The 16,434-nt window shown below is 53.2% G+C and overlaps 7 protein-coding genes across 7 annotated transcripts; 4 read left to right on the forward strand and 3 right to left on the reverse strand.

The window, feature by feature from the left end:
* Window positions 1–214: 214 nt before the first annotated feature.
* Window positions 215–2,096, reverse strand: COCSADRAFT_122145 (uncharacterized protein). The gene is made up of 2 exons (XM_007704135.1): window positions 1,747–2,096; window positions 215–1,697 (listed from the first exon to the last, which is right to left on the reverse strand). Exons 1-2 carry the CDS (start codon window positions 2,018–2,020, stop codon window positions 562–564), a joined length of 1,410 nt encoding a protein of 469 aa, XP_007702325.1. The 5' UTR covers window positions 2,021–2,096; the 3' UTR covers window positions 215–561.
* Window positions 2,097–2,221: 125 nt separating this feature from the next.
* COCSADRAFT_38772 (uncharacterized protein) lies at window positions 2,222–3,522 on the forward strand. The gene is made up of 3 exons (XM_007703918.1): window positions 2,222–2,398; window positions 2,525–2,829; window positions 2,943–3,522. Exons 1-3 carry the CDS (start codon window positions 2,381–2,383, stop codon window positions 3,103–3,105), a joined length of 486 nt encoding a protein of 161 aa, XP_007702108.1. The 5' UTR covers window positions 2,222–2,380; the 3' UTR covers window positions 3,106–3,522.
* On the reverse strand, window positions 3,522–4,579 carry COCSADRAFT_122150 (uncharacterized protein). The gene is made up of 2 exons (XM_007704136.1): window positions 4,283–4,579; window positions 3,522–4,169 (listed from the first exon to the last, which is right to left on the reverse strand). Exons 1-2 carry the CDS (start codon window positions 4,463–4,465, stop codon window positions 3,648–3,650), a joined length of 705 nt encoding a protein of 234 aa, XP_007702326.1. The 5' UTR covers window positions 4,466–4,579; the 3' UTR covers window positions 3,522–3,647.
* A 115-nt stretch (window positions 4,580–4,694) lies between these two features.
* Window positions 4,695–6,510, reverse strand: COCSADRAFT_38774 (uncharacterized protein). Its single transcript, XM_007703919.1, has one exon. The coding sequence runs from the start codon at window positions 6,251–6,253 to the stop codon at window positions 4,940–4,942; it is 1,314 nt and encodes a 437-aa protein (XP_007702109.1). The 5' UTR covers window positions 6,254–6,510; the 3' UTR covers window positions 4,695–4,939.
* Window positions 6,511–7,179: 669 nt separating this feature from the next.
* Window positions 7,180–10,471, forward strand: COCSADRAFT_226445 (uncharacterized protein). Its single transcript, XM_007704137.1, has 5 exons — window positions 7,180–7,395; window positions 7,447–7,628; window positions 7,692–8,859; window positions 8,910–9,191; window positions 9,240–10,471. Exons 1-5 carry the CDS (start codon window positions 7,347–7,349, stop codon window positions 10,070–10,072), a joined length of 2,514 nt encoding a protein of 837 aa, XP_007702327.1. The 5' UTR covers window positions 7,180–7,346; the 3' UTR covers window positions 10,073–10,471.
* On the forward strand, window positions 10,470–11,812 carry COCSADRAFT_226468 (uncharacterized protein). Its single transcript, XM_007704138.1, has one exon. It carries the CDS (start codon window positions 10,868–10,870, stop codon window positions 11,540–11,542), a length of 675 nt encoding a protein of 224 aa, XP_007702328.1. The 5' UTR covers window positions 10,470–10,867; the 3' UTR covers window positions 11,543–11,812.
* Window positions 11,813–12,038: 226 nt separating this feature from the next.
* Window positions 12,039–16,185, forward strand: COCSADRAFT_38776 (uncharacterized protein). The gene is made up of 4 exons (XM_007703920.1): window positions 12,039–14,360; window positions 14,412–14,711; window positions 14,760–15,204; window positions 15,254–16,185. Exons 1-4 carry the CDS (start codon window positions 12,141–12,143, stop codon window positions 16,042–16,044), a joined length of 3,756 nt encoding a protein of 1,251 aa, XP_007702110.1. The 5' UTR covers window positions 12,039–12,140; the 3' UTR covers window positions 16,045–16,185.
* Window positions 16,186–16,434: the final 249 nt, after the last annotated feature.

A 16,434-nucleotide genomic window follows, 5' to 3' on the forward strand; every position in this document is an offset into this window, starting at 1 on the left:
GTGCGAATGGGATCGGGAATGCATGCGAATGCGCAAGGCAGGGCTGGAGAAATAAGCGAAATAAGGGAGGGAATGGGAAAGGGTAGTTGGGAATACATAAGACAGCATATGAAGCTAGCCATTTTTTTTTCACTTGAGTCAGTGGGCCTTTTTGAGCGAATGGAGTGTTGTTAAAAACAAGTATTGAATATGCGTGATGTTGCTTGGGAGGTGTGAGACATTGATCCAGAGTTATGTCGATTTACAGCATGGTTACCACATTGCGATATATCACAGTACTTCACCAGAGACACAACAAAACCAGGCAAAAGAGGTAGATGTACATGTATGGCATGAATTCATACCATTCACACTCAAGTTTAACCCATTACAACTAAAAGAAAGAAAGAAAAAAAGACAAAGAAAGAGGTATCCAATATCCACATATACTCCAGCAGCCCCAGAAAACAGAAAGAAAAAAGATGTCACAGTTTAGTAATTTACACATGGCTGCATGTTCTTCTTCTTCTTCTTCTTCTTCTTCTCGAGTTCGGTTCATCTCGCCTCTCTACTTTCAACATGCTAGAAGCCTTCTGGGAGCTGCAGCTGGAATCCAGCGTCATCGTCATCTTCCTCCTCAGCGAGCGCAATATTTCCATGCAACTGGTTGCTAAAGTTCTTGGTCCACGCGTCGTCGTCTTCATCGTCAGAACGCGCGAGCAGCAACAACTCCATTTCGCGCTCAAAGTCTTCGGCGGTACGACGAGGCTGCTCGTCCTCTGCGGATGAAACCAGCGTAGCGTTGGTAGAAGTGGAGCTGCAGCGAGAAATGGGGCCTCGAGAGCGGCCAGTAGAAGCACTGGTGCTCGCGCTGCGCACATGGCTGGTTGAGACGGGGCGGGCTATGGCTGAGAAAGGCGCAGGCTTGGTGACGTTGGAGAGAGGCTTGCGCGCTGCTGGAGCAGCACGTCCAGCACGACCTTGAGCATAGCCAATTGTGTTCTTGGACACTACTGAAGCTGAGACCTGGCGAGAGGCTGTCATTTCTGTAGGTGTCTTTGTTCCTTTCCTGCCAAAAACTGGTCCAGTAGGTACGCGCGATTTGGCGGCTACAGTAGGAGCAGCATAGCTGGGCTTTGAGGTTGGGAGAAGAGCGGCTGCTGCAGATCGGGCGCGTATAGTCGATGGTCCAGTTGGAGCCTTTCTAAGCGCAGAAACGGACGTTACTGCTTTGGGTGCTGCCTCTTTCTTCGGTTCTTTGATGCCATAGTATTCCCTCATCTCAGCGTCGTCCTTGGCCATTTGGGATGCAAAGATCTTCTCAAAATGCTCATCGCGCTGCTTGCGGCCCTTCTGGAGTTCTTCCTCAAACTTGCGCTGCTCGCGCGTGCGTCCGTCGTCCTCAATTGGGTTGTGGTAGGCCTGCCAGATGCCGCGCACCATGTCCTGCTCGCTGATCTTGGGAATAGTCCAGTTCCTGGGGAGGTACTCATCCATATCATCCTCGAGCGGAACCTCCTTGGGGGGCATGTACTCGATTTCGGGCACGTCATCTTCAGACTCGTGGGCGACTTCAGGCTGGTGGACCTTAACTTTTGGACGACGTAGACGCGGGCTGAGCTTCTGCGTCTTTGCAGAGGAAAGAGGCGCTGGCGTCGCAAAGGCTCTGGATTTGGCATTGGTCGTTTTCATTCCCAACGGCGCACGCATACGAGGTCCTAGATACATCAGTTTTGGTGAAGGCATTACGCGCCTATTCCGTCATACCGGCTGGAGTAACAAAGGCATTCTGGTCAACTTTTCCACCCTTGCCGCCTGTAAATAATTCGGCTCCCTTGCCTTGAGTCTGCAGAAGCGATTTCGCGCCTTTGGTCACGGCATTTTCGTCGTTGAGCGGGATCTTGAAGGGCGTCTTGGGGGCTTTGTTTCCTGGTGTTTTGGCGTTGAATCCCTTGATGCCCGCGTTTAGCGACTTTGAGCCGCCGGCGGCGTGCAAATGGCGGACGGCGTTTTCCTGGTCGTTTGCTGCGAGAGTCGTCATAGCGGTGGTTACATTGAGCGAGTCGTGTGGGGGGTGGCGGGCGGCGAGCGGGGGTTGGTGGAGGGAGATAGTCGGGGTGGATGCTTGTGTGTTTACTGGCGGTTGCTGGGGCGGCGGCGGCCAAAGAGGGTCTGGGCTGGTCAAAAGGGTCCGGGCGGAGGTAGTCCCTTTCGGCAACGCTTGCCCGCATTGTCAGCTTGCACACCCCAACTGCCAGGCACATTTCTCAGACATCCACGACAACACACCTGCTCCGCTCCATTCCACTATATAAGCTGCTGACCTCTCCACCGTCTCCGCAGCACCACACTACGCAAACACTCCTTCTTCCCATTCACACTCTTCACACCGCCCGCCACCATGGATCAGATCAAGAAGGTGAGTCGATGCATACCCCGCCAATGCCCCTTCCCACCATGCCCAACCCTACCTCTGACCGACGCCACATTCACGTCCTTTAAGGCCAAGATGGGAAACACACGCTAACATGGCCTTTTTGCACAGCGCATGGAAGCTCTCCGCGTCGAGGCGGATGAGAGCAGCGCCCGCGCTGAGGAGCTCAAGACAAGGGTCAAGCAGCTCGAGGCCGAGACGACACAGAAGGAGCAGGAGATCACCTCGCTGACGCACAAGAACTCTGTGCTCGAGAGCGAGGTTGAGAAGCTTGAGGGGCAAGTCAAGATCCACAAGGACGAAGCTGGTGCAGGCGCTCAAGCCGGCACTCAAGCCGAGAGCCTCCAGCGCAAGATTCAAGTTCTCGAGGAAGAAGCTGAGGAGTCGGACAGGACGATCCGCGAGCTCAATGAGAAGTACGATTGCTCTCTTTTCCATGCCTTCCGATGGATGGCCTTCTGCCATTACCACTGCCACCACCACTACTCACCCCCCTGATCTGCGTGTACTGACTCGCTACCCCTCTTAGGCTCCGCCAAACCGACGTCAAGTCCGGCCACTACGAACGCAAAGTCCAGGCTCTCGAGCAATCCCGCGACCAGTGGGAATCCAAGTATGAGGAGATGGCCAAGAAGTATGCCGACACCAAGAAGGAGCTCGACGACTTTGTCAAGGAGATCGGTAACATCTAAGCTGGTTTTTTCTTATTGTTGCGCCCTTGCGACTGTATTCAAATAGGAAACAAGGTGCTTTAGCTTACCGTGGGACCGTCGAGATAGAGGCAGATTTCACACACACATGACATTCGCGTACAACCCCCCTACACTACTACTATACAACTGTTTCTTTCCTGCGGCTGCTTGCTGGGCGGGCCTGTTCGCCTTTTGTAATCCCTGAGCAAATACAACGTTGGTGGTTCCCGCCGGACATACGTAATACCCCCTTTGAATCACACAGTGCGTTGGCCGCCGTGCATGATGAGATGTGTACTTACTGATGGGAGGGGGTTCTATGACCCCCTGGATAACATGAGCCGCGGACATACCGGGACGGAATTGTGTCAGATGTTTGTGCTTTGTTGAGCAAACTGAACAAAGTTATGAAGGGTGGGGGGGAAGGGGGGGTATCATTTTTGTGTATTCCTGCACAAAGCTCTCGAAAGCTCTACCTACCACCAGCGTAAACGCTCACAAGACAATGCAGATGCAGAGTGAGATATCATGTCGCGTGTCTACTAATTTTTGTTCGTCCTAGCCTCCTTTTGCTTCCTTTTCTTCATGCCCTGCTTGATGCGCTCCGCCTTCCTCTCCGTCTTAGTCTCGTACCTAAACTTTTTCTTCTTCTTCTTGGGCTTATCGCTATTCTTGGGCCACGCCTTTGTCCACACCTTCTTCTTGTTGCTGCCATTTGCCGCTGCAGCCTCTGCCTCTGCGGCCTCCTGTGCTTTCTTCTTGGCCTCCTCGTCGTGCTCGTCGTCTTCGCCTGGCCGCGAGAAGCCAGACCTGGATATGTTTACGGATTCCATGGTGACGGTTGTGTATTTGTCTTCGTCAATGTACTCGTCTTCTTGATTGATGGGCTCTGGTTCTTGGAATCCTGTGAATTCTTCTTCTCCTTCGTTGCCGTCTTTGTTATCATCGTCATTGTCGGAGTCCGAGTCCGAGTCGGCGGAGCTGAGGTCGCCGTTTGCTTGCTTGACTAGCCGGTTTACTTCTTCGACGTGTTTTTCTAGGTCGGCTTTGCGCTCGGCGCGGAGCTATTGTACCATGTGTTAGTCGCATGTTACGTTGTATATGCTGAGGATGCTGGGCGCTGCAAGTAATGCTGCGCTTGTGCTTTTCCAACCTGACAAACAAGTCGAACACGTACCTCTCGCCTAAACCTCAATTTCTCCTCCTTCTCACGCTTCGCATTTTCTTCCTGGGCGTGTTTTTTTCGCTCGAGCTTGCGCTTGTGGAACCCGGTCAGGTATTCTTCGCGCGCCGCAAAGTCGAATTCGATTGTTTCGGGCGCCGTGACGGCGAGCTTGCGTTTCTTGTTGGGCGGGCCCATGATTGCGTCGAAGGTTACCAGAAATTAGCAGGACCTTGTGGAGACTAGGCTGCAGGACGAGTGGTGCTGGGATGTTGCTGTTGCGCTGGTATTGCGACAGGTGGGAAAAGTAGTTGCGGAGTTTGCCAAAATTACCTGCATGGCAGGGATCTGGTAGGCATTAGGTAGTCTGGGTGGAGCCGAGGCTGGTCCCTAACCTACCTAGACTTAGACTAAGGCATCACTCTTACCACCATCACGATCGTGACAGGCTAGATGAAATTATTGTGATTGAATTATCTACTTCAGTGGTAGTCATGACTCTCGTTTCTCATTGATTGTGAGTATTGCGCTCGACGCAAAATAATAGGTTGAAGCTAGAAAGACATCAATCATGAACATAGAATCTACAACACCAACCAGCCTGACTGGACATGCAAGAAGACGTTCTCATCGTCCATAAATAGCATGTAGCCAACTGGACCTATCCTTGTTCTATGCATCAACTTTTCCATCTTCTGAGTCATGGATACCAAGTATCTTCCTCCTCCATGAAAGTGACTCGAGATGTTTCTTCGCCCTGTGCGTAAGACACAATGCCGGATCAACACTCTGAAGGCCAGGCTCGCCAAACATAGCGAGAACCATCAAGCCCAGAAACGAGTGGTACATGTCCGGCGGGTCTCCGGTAACCTTGCCAAAGCCCCCAACAGCATGTTGTGTCTTGTCCAGCAACCATTTCCTGATGGGTTGCGAATCCACGATGTTGAGGTGACCGAGCAGTTGCAAAGGTGTGCATGTCCAGTAGGCGTAGCATGTATCGGCAATCTTGTTGCATCTTCCGTTGACACCAACCCATTGCAGGTCGTAGTGAACATTGGGTCTTACTTTGGAGTCCTCTTGGGCCTGCGTAGATGGATAGGAGCCCAACTTTACAAAAGAGTGCGCGTCGTGACAAGTCTCTGGGGAATCGGTCTCGTCTTCCATAGTGTCTAGACTGTCCTCCTCGTCTAGGGTCAGAGTTTGTCGGGACACAAGCCAATGTAGAGTATTTTGAACATTGGAGACTCCGCGGATAACACCATCGGGCTTTTGCGAGGACGGTAGCGGTAAGCGGTTCAGAAAGGCAAGTGCAGCAATGGCGCAACAGGTGAATCCAGCATGTGCTTCATGGTAGGGTGCTTCGGAAATGCCTCCGTCGTAGCATTCCGATGCGCGGACGCATGTAACAAAGGCGTCAACATCGATGTCTGGGATGCCTTCGCATGGCCCTTCAAGGTTTCCGCGTAGCATCCATCGAATGGCCGTGGCCATGTATCCGAACCTTGAGTCGTTGCCACCATGCACATAGCCACCCTCGCCGAGCGTCTCACCAAAACTACCCTCTGGCCTTTGCATTTGGACCAACCACGTCAAGATTTCTTTCCTCTTAACCTTTTCCAGATCATCGCCGAGAACAATCAACGTCAGGAGTGCAAAGAAGGTTCCCGGGATATGGGCAGGGTCCCAGATTTTGTTGTCGTCATTTCTGAGCTCGCCGTAGTTGGACCCTGGCCAAGGACGGAAGCCGCCCTCTGGCAATTGGCAGCCATAGACCCAATCGATGTGCCCTTGACGCTCCTCAGAGGACAGGGCTGCGTCTAGATCGCCCAGGATATCGAGGGCAGAGACGGTGAAGAGGGCGAGCAGCATGCGGTTGGAGTCATTGCTGGTGTAGAAATGGGGCAGCAGTGTCTTGAGGTTTCTGCGCCAGTACTTGATGTGGCGGGCATAGTTGAGTTGTGTGCTGTCGAGGCCAGAGGGAGCCATGATGGAGACTTACTGGGTTGAACCCGGCGTCTTTTGCCGAGCGAGGTGCTGGTGCCCCTGTGCAGCCTGCGAGTCTGATGGCTGCGGGGCTGTGGTTGCAACCCAAGGCGGATGCGTGAGTGGGTGTGTGTATTTCTGCAAGGCTGAGAAGGATCAAGAGGGCAAGTGCAACACCAAACTCGGCCCGTAGCGTGCACACACTCACGCTCACACGCACACACACACGCCGGTTGGAGCATACACAAGCCACCTGAGACTAATTAGTCGACTGTCGGGCAGGCGCTGGATGCAGACTGGACTAGTAAGTAGTAGTACTGGCGTGGTTGTTGTTGTGGTGGTGGTGTTGGGGCTGATGGGGCGTGGATGGTGCTAGTAAGTAGTACTGTATGTACGCAGCCGTGTATGTAGGCAGGAGTACATGCTTAGTGTACCATGTCCTCTACTAGTAGTAGGGCAGGGCAGGGCAGTGCAGTACTGCATACGTACTTGGAACGGTAGTCATCAGCGGGCTGACCAGGCCCTAGCCGACGCAGGGGCAGCGTTAGGAGTCGGTCAATTGACGACGACTGTACGAGTACATATTTTTACCATTGGCCATGGCGACTAAAGGCCAAATGTCGGGCAAAAACCCTGGCTGGGCAGAAGCTATTTGGCTGCTGGGCTGCCTGAGCCAGCCCTGTCACGAACAAAGGCTGCAGGGGTGGTGGGATGCGACATCAGCTCTGCCACAGCGGCTGGCCTGCAAAAACCCCTCCTGAGGCGGCTGCATGATACCCTATTATCCTATGTAACTTCAGTCAGCCTGGCTTCTGCCCTCGCCCGTCACGCGCACCTTGCCCCTTCTAGTCGTCACTCTTTCTCTGCCTGGGCCCTCCGCCAGCAGAAACGCCGCCGAAACGTCTGAGGCCGCGCAACTTTCTGCCATACATCACCGGGTCCGCGCTTGCGTGTTCGTTCCCCAGGCCTATCTTCTCCACGCTCACTACGGCCGTTGACCGACCACCCACCAACAACCCAATATTTTCTTTTCTCATACAACCCTTCCCTCAAGAGTAGTCACCAGTCGAGTGCTGCCTGCTTGCAAGCTGCCGCCATGACTACCGGCTTCGCTGCGTCATTCTGGTCTAGCGACTATGCCGGAGGTATGCCCTGACGCCGCTCCCAATACTGCACCACCTGTGCTGACCTTGCAGGCTTGGGTGTTCTCTTTGGAAAGCTCCAGCAGGGAGTCCAGGAGAACCAGCAGATTCTGACCGTTGCCCGTATGCGAGCCGATGCCGAAGAGGTCTACGGAAACTCGCTGGCTGCCATTACATCAGCCACTGAGCGCATAGCCGGAGGCTTCAGTAGAGATGAGGGCGCAAGTGTGCGAAAGGTGCGTGTCGCACAGTACCTGCCTATGCCCAACCGCTGACCGTTGACCGCTAACCCTCACCAGGCCTACGAAGGCGTGCGCACCGAGATGGAGGCAGCTGCTGTGAACCACAAGAAGATTGCGTCCAACATCCGAGAGCTGGTTGTGAGTCCCTTTGGCCGCTGGTGCGAGGCGCACGCTGCCCGTGTCCAAAACTCTCAAGACGACCTGCAATCGCGCATTAAGATCCACGACCGCCAGGCCGATGCCGTCCGCAAGTTCCGCTCACAATACTACAACAAATGCCGTCTAGTCGAGGATCTCGAGGAGGAGGACAAGCTCGCTTTCCAGGACCCCCAGAGTGAAGCTGCACAGAGCCCAAAGGTCAAGGTACCTACTATCAAGATGTCTGAGCCCGAGGACGAGGAAGAGGAGCCCATCGATCTGGGCGATGAGACATACCAGCCCGACCAAGTCAAGAAGATCCTCACACATATGCTTGACAACATCAAACTCAGCGAGGTCAAAGTTCCCATCCTGGGCACCTACCAGAATTGCTCAACTGGTGCCGACATCACCGAGTACATCCAAAAGCACATGGGTGCTACTACCATCAGCTACGCCGAGCGCATCGGTCAAGACATGGTTGCCCATGGCTTCCTGCGCCTTATTGGCAACGTCGGCAACACGTTCGCCAACAGCTCTCGAATGAACTACCAGTGGAAAACCAAGGCTTTCCAGATTACCGGATTGCCTGAGAAGAAGCAGCCCATGACACGCTCCTCCACTACCATGTCGAACTCATCGGCCGATAGCATCGCCGTCGACACTCCTGTCGGAACCGTGCAAGAGTATCTGCAGGGATGGAACCCACTTAACAACCAATACCCGAATGAGACACCAGCAGAGAGACTGAGGCGAGAGGCTCGTGAAGCTGATGAGCGATACAAGGCCTCGGTGAAGAAACTCGACTCCTTGAGGTGTAATTTGGAGGAGGCAATGGTGGATCATCTCAAGTTCATGGAGCGCTGCGAGCTGGATAGACTCAAGGCCATCAAGGCGGTCATTCTGGACTTTTCTGGAGCCGTCAGCAACGTCATTCCTAGCTTGCAAAGCACTGTGGACAAGATGATGCTTTTCCAGGAAACGGTGCAGCCGCTGGGTGATTTGCGGTACATGCTTGAGAACTACAGGACAGGCCCATTTGTGCCAAAAGTTATGACATACGAGAACTACTATAACTCTGTGGATGGTACGGTGCTTTCGAGTTCTACTTTTTATGAGATACTGACAGTCACGCAGAGCAAACCTTTGGTGTAGATCTGGAGGCTCGCGCGCGCTCGGACAAGAAGCGTGTGCCAATAATCATCACTACCATACTCACTTTCTTGGACAACCACTACCCTGATCTTGAGGGCGACGAGGCCCGTCGGGGGATCTGGCTAGTCGACGTACCTCTGTCCCAAACTCACACTCTCAGATCCGAGATCAACACTGGCAAAAGATTCCCTGACGACCTGCTTGAGAAGTATGACGTGCCAATTGTTGCTAGCGTCCTCAAGCTCTACCTTCTGGAACTTCCTGGTATGCATTTCACGAGACAACTATAGGCTCTTTTACTGATTGCACTAGACTCACTGGTTTCTTCCCATGTTTACGAAATTGTCAAAACCATTTACAGCACTACTGCAACCGACGTCTCTGAAGAGACAAGGATTTCTGTCATCCAGTCAACTCTTGGCCAGCTGCGTCTTGCCAATATTGCCACACTGGATGCTATTTGCACACACTTTACCCGTCTTATTGAGCTGACATCGGCTGATGAGACGTATGTCACGGCGCTAGCCAATACGCTCGCGCCATGCATCCTCAGGCCCAAGCAAGAGTCAAGTTTGACTATGAATGAACGATACAGTTACCGCCTGGTGCGCGATCTGTTTGCGCACAAGGATGCGATTTTCGGAGAGTTGAAGCGCGCTAGCACACTCACACACTCATCCTCCGGCGCCCAGCGCCCCCGTGCAATCTCTACAGATGAGAGTAACCGACGTGCAAACATGGAGGAGCGGCAACGTGCCATTGCTGCTCAGCGATCACCACGGGCAACCTCACCAGCGCCTGGCTCGCGAGTATCAGGATCTCATCGCCGAGACCGAAGCGCCACACGATTCCCAGTCAACACATCATCACCTACTGATTCGCGAAAGGCCAATGGAAACCGTGGATCGCTTGAAGTACCCGGAAGTGATGATAGTTCTACCGGCGAAATAGCTCCTGCTACTACAAATGGTGCCCCCGAGGCTACTCCGGTCGAGCACCCTGCGCCCTCAAGTACCAGGGTACCTTTTCCCCGGAAGACTGCTGGCAGCTTGACGAGAGGCAACAGGGACTCAACCGGTAGCACCAGAAGTGAAGACACAGCGTCCCGAGGCGTTACACTGGAGGACAAGCCCATGGACGACTAGTGGTAGTTATGTTCTTGTCTTCAGATGTGTACATATCTAAATCGACACGAGAGTACCTCCCACTTCTATCGCCCGTCACGCCCAGCGGCACACTTGCAGACTTAGCAAAAGACATGCCTTCGGGTACTGGATGAATACGTGACCGATATTGTAGGGCAGGTTGTATGACAGACCTACTGACGGCAATCTCCAAAGATTTCACACGTGCGTGAGGAGAGGATAGGCAGGCTTGTCGAGGTATCTAGGTGGTTCATGTATAATTTGAGATAGCAAGTGGGTGGAACATGTAGTGTTTTGTACGTGGGATACGGCATGATTGTCACGAATCTACACGGCCACGGGAAATATGATTGTACTTACTTTCTGCCTTGGCTGTTAACCATGGTGGTGGCTTGTACCTGGGGCTAGCCTGCAGCCTGCACGCTAGCACACCGTTGTTACTTAGACGAGCCTAGACCTCGTCATCGTATGTACTCACGTCCCGTTCCAAGGCGGAGCAGCATGAAAGTGACATGGGGGGTCAGCTGTGGCTGGGCATCGGCTGCCCAACCTCTGGGGCGCATACTTATCCAATCTTCCTGTTGATATCCTCAAACTCTGCTGTCTTTTTTTCCGCTTCTCCATCTGCCTCGTTTGCGCGTGCTTTGGTTGTGTTGTGCTCCGCCCGCGTCTTTGATCGGGCAACCCCACGCTGATCGGCCCCCACGAATCACATTGCGATCGCAATCGAAGCTTCCTACTTGTCGACTCTCGCCGCTGCCGGCGGATTACATAGTGAAGAGCGAAAAAGGCGCCATGTGTCTTGTCAAAGTTAAGCAGGAAGAGGACCACGTAGTCCCCTACCGCGTGGTGCAGCGTGCCCGCTCTCCGCCCCGTCGCCGTGTATCGCGACATTCGCGCGACATTGAACGCCGCTACTCGCGCAGTGAGGTTGTTCGCGACTCACCTCCACGGCCCTCGTCATCCTATATTGCTGTGCCATCACCAAAACCTCTCCAGATTCCCGCGCCGCAGCCGGTGCCTGTGTTCATCCAGCCTTCTCCGCCTCCACCACCACCACCGGCGCCTATGCCTGCTCCACGACCGCCGCCAAGCCATATCTCGTCTCACCATACTTCCCACCACGGCGGCGCGCACTACGTCGAGGTCTCTCCGCGATCTAGCATCACCTCTCATACGTCTAGTCTTGACGACCGTAGTGAATATGTGTACCGTGAGCGCGAGGTCCGGCGTGAGCACCAACGAGCTTACAGCCCTGATAACCCACGCTACGAGCACTACCGATATGTGGAGCCTGAATCGAGCGAGAGCGATCAATACGAGAGATATCAGACGCGAGACCGGAGCAGACAGCGTAGCCGCAGTCGTGCTGGCTACGACGATTCGAGGGGAGGGTATAGAGAAACCACCAACATGAGGGTGTCAATCGGAGAAAATGACGGAAGGCGGAGGAGGGACTACGGTCGGTAATCATTGGTACCTTGTCAGGGCCTTCTACCATGCTGCAGTGAGGGAGAGGTATCCTGTTTGCAAGGCGCATCTGGCCGATTCAATCGCGCTCATGTTGATGATGTTGAAATAATTGTTTGACAGATACTGTGAATTTGCACGTAGTACGTAGTGGCCTTGTTACGATTTAATGACATGCTCCGGTTTGTTCCAAAGCTTTAGTGGCTGTGAATGAGGTCATTGCTGAGGCGGTTCCTGGATGACGGCGGTGGCCCAACGCACGTCCGGACGCCGCCCTTTCAGAGAGCCAAAGTATTGGGTGCAGACAAAGTCCTAGCCACAGAAAACCCGCTTCCGGCTGCCGGTACAAGCGATGGCCAGGGAAGCCTTGGGCACCAGCGGAGCGGTTTCGTATGTGCATACAAGTCCAGGGTTGCGATCAGCATTGAGACCGAGATTATTCCCATAGCTGAAAACAATCCTCCAAGTACACGTGCTTACTTGCCACGACCGTCATACTTTGCGCGCAAGCACTCTTCACCGCTGCACGTAAGTAGAGCAAGTGGGACATGCCCGAAGCGCCTGTCGAGCCGCTTGTCGCACCCCCTTACCACGAACAATGTCTATCCACGTCCTGGTCAAAGACTACCCGCACCGCGCAATCGCACTTGCTACCTCAACCCACGCCCTCGTCCTCCGACACAGCGCCTCCACTACCGAGCACAACGGGAATCCAAATGCTTCGTCAACGTCGCTGGGAAGCAATGGCGCTGGCGTCGCGCGCTGCATGGTCGAGTTCACGCGGTTGGAGGAAATCGACCTGGAGGACTACAGGGCCATAAACACAGTCAACGTATATGGTACTCTGGGACTGATTACCGTGGACAATAATGTGTTCTTGATCGTAGTCAACGGCGCAAGCAAAGTTGCGACCGTACGGCCGGGCGAGACCGTGCAACGAATACACTCTGTCGGCTTCTACTGCCTGACCAGCACTAGCTATGACATGCTGCTTGACAATGAAGTCAACCCCTACCCTACGGATACAATTGATGACGAGGGATACGAAATGGGCTTTGGGGGCAGGAAAGAACAGAGCCCGACGGAGCACCCGTGTCTGGCGCTCAAGAAGATTCTTAGCAGTGGAACCTTCTATTACAGCTCAGACTTTGACCTTACCAGGCGGTTACAAGATCGTACCACGGACGCCGCCACCGTCTCTGTCGATAGCCTGGATGCCGGATTTCTGTGGAATTCATACATGATACAACCACTGGTAGACTTCAGGAGTAGGCTCGCATCGAAGGATAAAGAGGCACTGGACGCATCAGGAATCCTGACATCAGCGATTCGCGGTTTCGCGCTGACGATTACAATCCCCAAGGCCTCAGCACCCATCAGGGTTCAGGACTCGGGTATGCCTTCTTCCATGACCCTTATTTCTAGACTATCATGCAAAAGGGCTGGCACCAGGTTCAACTCGCGAGGCATCGACGACGACGGAAACGTCGCAAATTTTGTTGAGACTGAAACGATCCACTGGGCTCCATCAGGAGCTTGCTTCTCGTACGTACAAGTACGAGGAAGTGTACCTATCTTTTGGGAGCAACAGGCTGGCCTTCTGCCCAATCAACAGAAGATCACCATCACGCGATCTCCAGAAGCCACTCAGCCGGCTTTTGACAAGCATTTTGAAAACCTAGAGCTGAGCTATGGCACGATACATGTAGTCAATTTGCTGAGCAACGAAAAGCAGAATGAGCTAGAGTTGTCATATAGATATCGTGGTCATATCCGCAACAGCCCGCTGAACCACGGGCATGATCCTGCTCAACATGAACATGATCTCATCAAGCTCACCGAATACGATTTCCATGCCGAGACACGTGGACCAGGTGGGTACGAGATGGCCAGCATGATCGCCAGGTGGATCCAAGATTCCGCAGAAGGCTTTGGATACTACCTTTCTGAAGAGGTAGAAGAGCAGACGAGACACAGCGGACAAGACTATCTTGTTCGACGGACAATGACCATATTGCAGCAAGAGGGAATTTTTAGAACAAACTGTCTAGATTGTCTCGATCGCACGAATCTCGTCCAAACCATCATCAGCAAGATGGCGCTTGAATTGTTCTTGAGCCACAAAGGCCTCAGAGCCAGTCAAGACTTCTGGGCCAGACACTCAAGCATGTGGGCAGATAATGGCGATGCTCTGTCCAAGATTTATGCTGGCACCGGCGCTTTGAAGTCCTCTTTTACGCGATCTGGAAAGATGTCGCTTGCCGGTGCTCTTGCGGATGCTCGGAAAAGCGCCACACGAATGTACATCAACAACTTTGCGGATAAGGGGCGGCAAAACACAATCGATATGCTTCTCGGACGACTCATTGGGCAAGTGCCAGTGCACCTTTATGACCCAATAAACGACTTTGTTGTCACAGAGCTTGCAAGGCGGTCTGCAGAGTACTCAGAAACTGAGATGATCAACATACTTGTTGGGACGTTCAACCTCAACGGAAAGACGGATGGTATCCGAAATGATCTGTCGCCATGGCTGTGCCCTGATGTCGATGCTTCGCAGCAGTGCCCTGAGATAGTGGCTGTGGGATTCCAAGAAATCGTTGAGTTGAGCCCGCAGCAGATTATGTCTACAGACCCAGACCGACGAGAGGCTTGGGAAGAAGCCGTAAGGACGTGTCTGAACAGAAACTCTGAGAGACACGGTAAGGATGAATATGTTATGCTCAGAGGCGGGCAGCTAGTCGGAGCAAGCTTGTCAGTTTTTGTCCGGTCAGACTGTCTGAAGCACATCAAGAATGTTGAGGGTGCTTTGAAAAAGGTAGTCATAAAGATCTTATGTGTGATATCAAAATACTAACTAACTCGTTAGACCGGTATGTCTGGCATGGCTGGCAACAAAGGTGCTGTGGCGATCCGCTTCGAATATGCTAATACCTCAATCTGCCTCGTCACTGCACATCTTGCAGCTGGTTTTGCCAACTATGAAGAACGCAATCGCGACTACAAGACAATCAGCCACGGACTGCGATTCCAGAGAAACAGATCAATCGACGACCATGATACCGTGATATGGCTTGGTGACTTCAACTACCGAATAGGCCTGAGTAACGAGAAGGTGAAAAAATTGTGTCATGTCGGTGATCTTGAGACGCTATATGAGAACGATCAGGTAGGTTGTTTAACTTTCACAGTAATGATGGCTACTGACACGCCCTAGCTCAACTTGCAGATGGTCGCAGGCTTAACCTTCCCCTACTATTCGGAAGCGCGCATAACCTTCCCACCCACGTACAAGTACGATCTTAATAGTGATCAGTATGATACGTCGGAAAAGGCACGCATACCTGCATGGTGCGATCGTGTTCTCCGCAAAGGCGACAATATTCGACAGATACACTACAACGACGCGCCCCTTCGATTTTCCGATCATCGACCAGTCTATGCAACGTTCCAGGTCTTGGTACAAAGAGTTGACGAAAAGAAGAAGGAGAGTTTGAAAGGGGCTCTGTATAGACAGCGAAGGGAGTTTGTTGGTGACACCAGGGCAGCTGGCCATCTAGGGGAGGATGAAACAGACGATGAAGACTTGCTTGGTTACGACAGCATAGAGCCAGGACTACCACCGGCAAGCTCGGATCGGAGGAAATGGTGGCTTGACAATGGTACTTTTGCCCTCCTCTCTGCTGTAGCATGGATGCTCATTTTCCAAAGGTCTCCCAGCTAAAGCGCGCGTCCAACCGCCATCTAACGATCTCTTGCCCAATCCGAACAGACCCAGCAACCCTTTCACCCCTAGCCCAGAACCAGATTGGGTAGACATTAAACAATTACAGAATAGTCGTAGTAGACCAGAGCCACCACCAGCACGTGGTTCGCAAAGGGCACGCACGGTTGACTTCAACAATCCGACGTCTTCGACAAATTCAGGAGCAACACAGAAGCCAGCGGCACGCAAGATGATTGCACCGCTGTATCCAGGCCATGCACAGCAGATTCTTGGCTCAGAAGACTCGCGAGACGGGTTGAATGATCTTCGGCGGTCCGGTTCAGGAGCTTCAACACACTCTTTACCCACTCTGCCCTACCGGGCCTCAAACACGCTGCCCCAAAACCAACCCCCTGGCAGCAGCAAACCACAGGTACTCCGTAAACCTGCTCCTCCACCAATTCCGAACAAGAAACCGGCTCTTCTTACGAAATCATCTTCTACACGCACATCACCGACCCCGCCGCTTCAAAGGTACCGCGATGATCCGCCAATGCAGGAATCGAGAGCGTATCCCCCACCGCCAGCGAGACGGTCAATGGCACCTCCTCCTAACCTTGCACGGAAACCGATACAAAACTTGATTGACGATGATGATCGTAAGCCGGCTCTGCCTCCGCGGACCAACGCTAACGGAGGTGGACGGAGCGGTATGGGCGAGAGGAGTTTGATGGACGACGAGTCTGAGGACATGCAGAATATGAGGGATTGGGAGGTGCTCAGACCTGTGCGATGAAGGTAGCAAGTGTGGTGAGGAATGGGCCTGGGATGGTTTTACAGCAGGGAGGAAGATGCACCGAGTGCTACCAGCCGTCTACATGTTTCTGGTAGGATATGAATGAATGAAGATGAAGCACGCATACATACATGTCACGCATGAATTCCATATTTGGCTATGCTGCGGGAGGCTCGAGAGTATCGGCCCGCGGCAGGGGTGCATGAAGTAGTTCGCGGCCCGCTTTGCGATGGTGATCTCGAGGACATAGTGGCTGCCACCAGCCACAGACATGGCTAGCGATGGAGCGAGAGTGATTGGTGCAGGGTGGGTGGTAGCGTGTGCCACTCAGGTACAGAAAGCAGGTCGCATGCGCCCGCCAAGTGTGACCAGCGGTCTCCAATCCGGCCG

This window comes from Bipolaris sorokiniana (assembly GCF_000338995.1).
Source record: "Bipolaris sorokiniana ND90Pr unplaced genomic scaffold COCSAscaffold_11, whole genome shotgun sequence".
In the NCBI taxonomy this organism is placed as follows: Eukaryota; Fungi; Ascomycota; class Dothideomycetes; order Pleosporales; family Pleosporaceae; genus Bipolaris; species Bipolaris sorokiniana.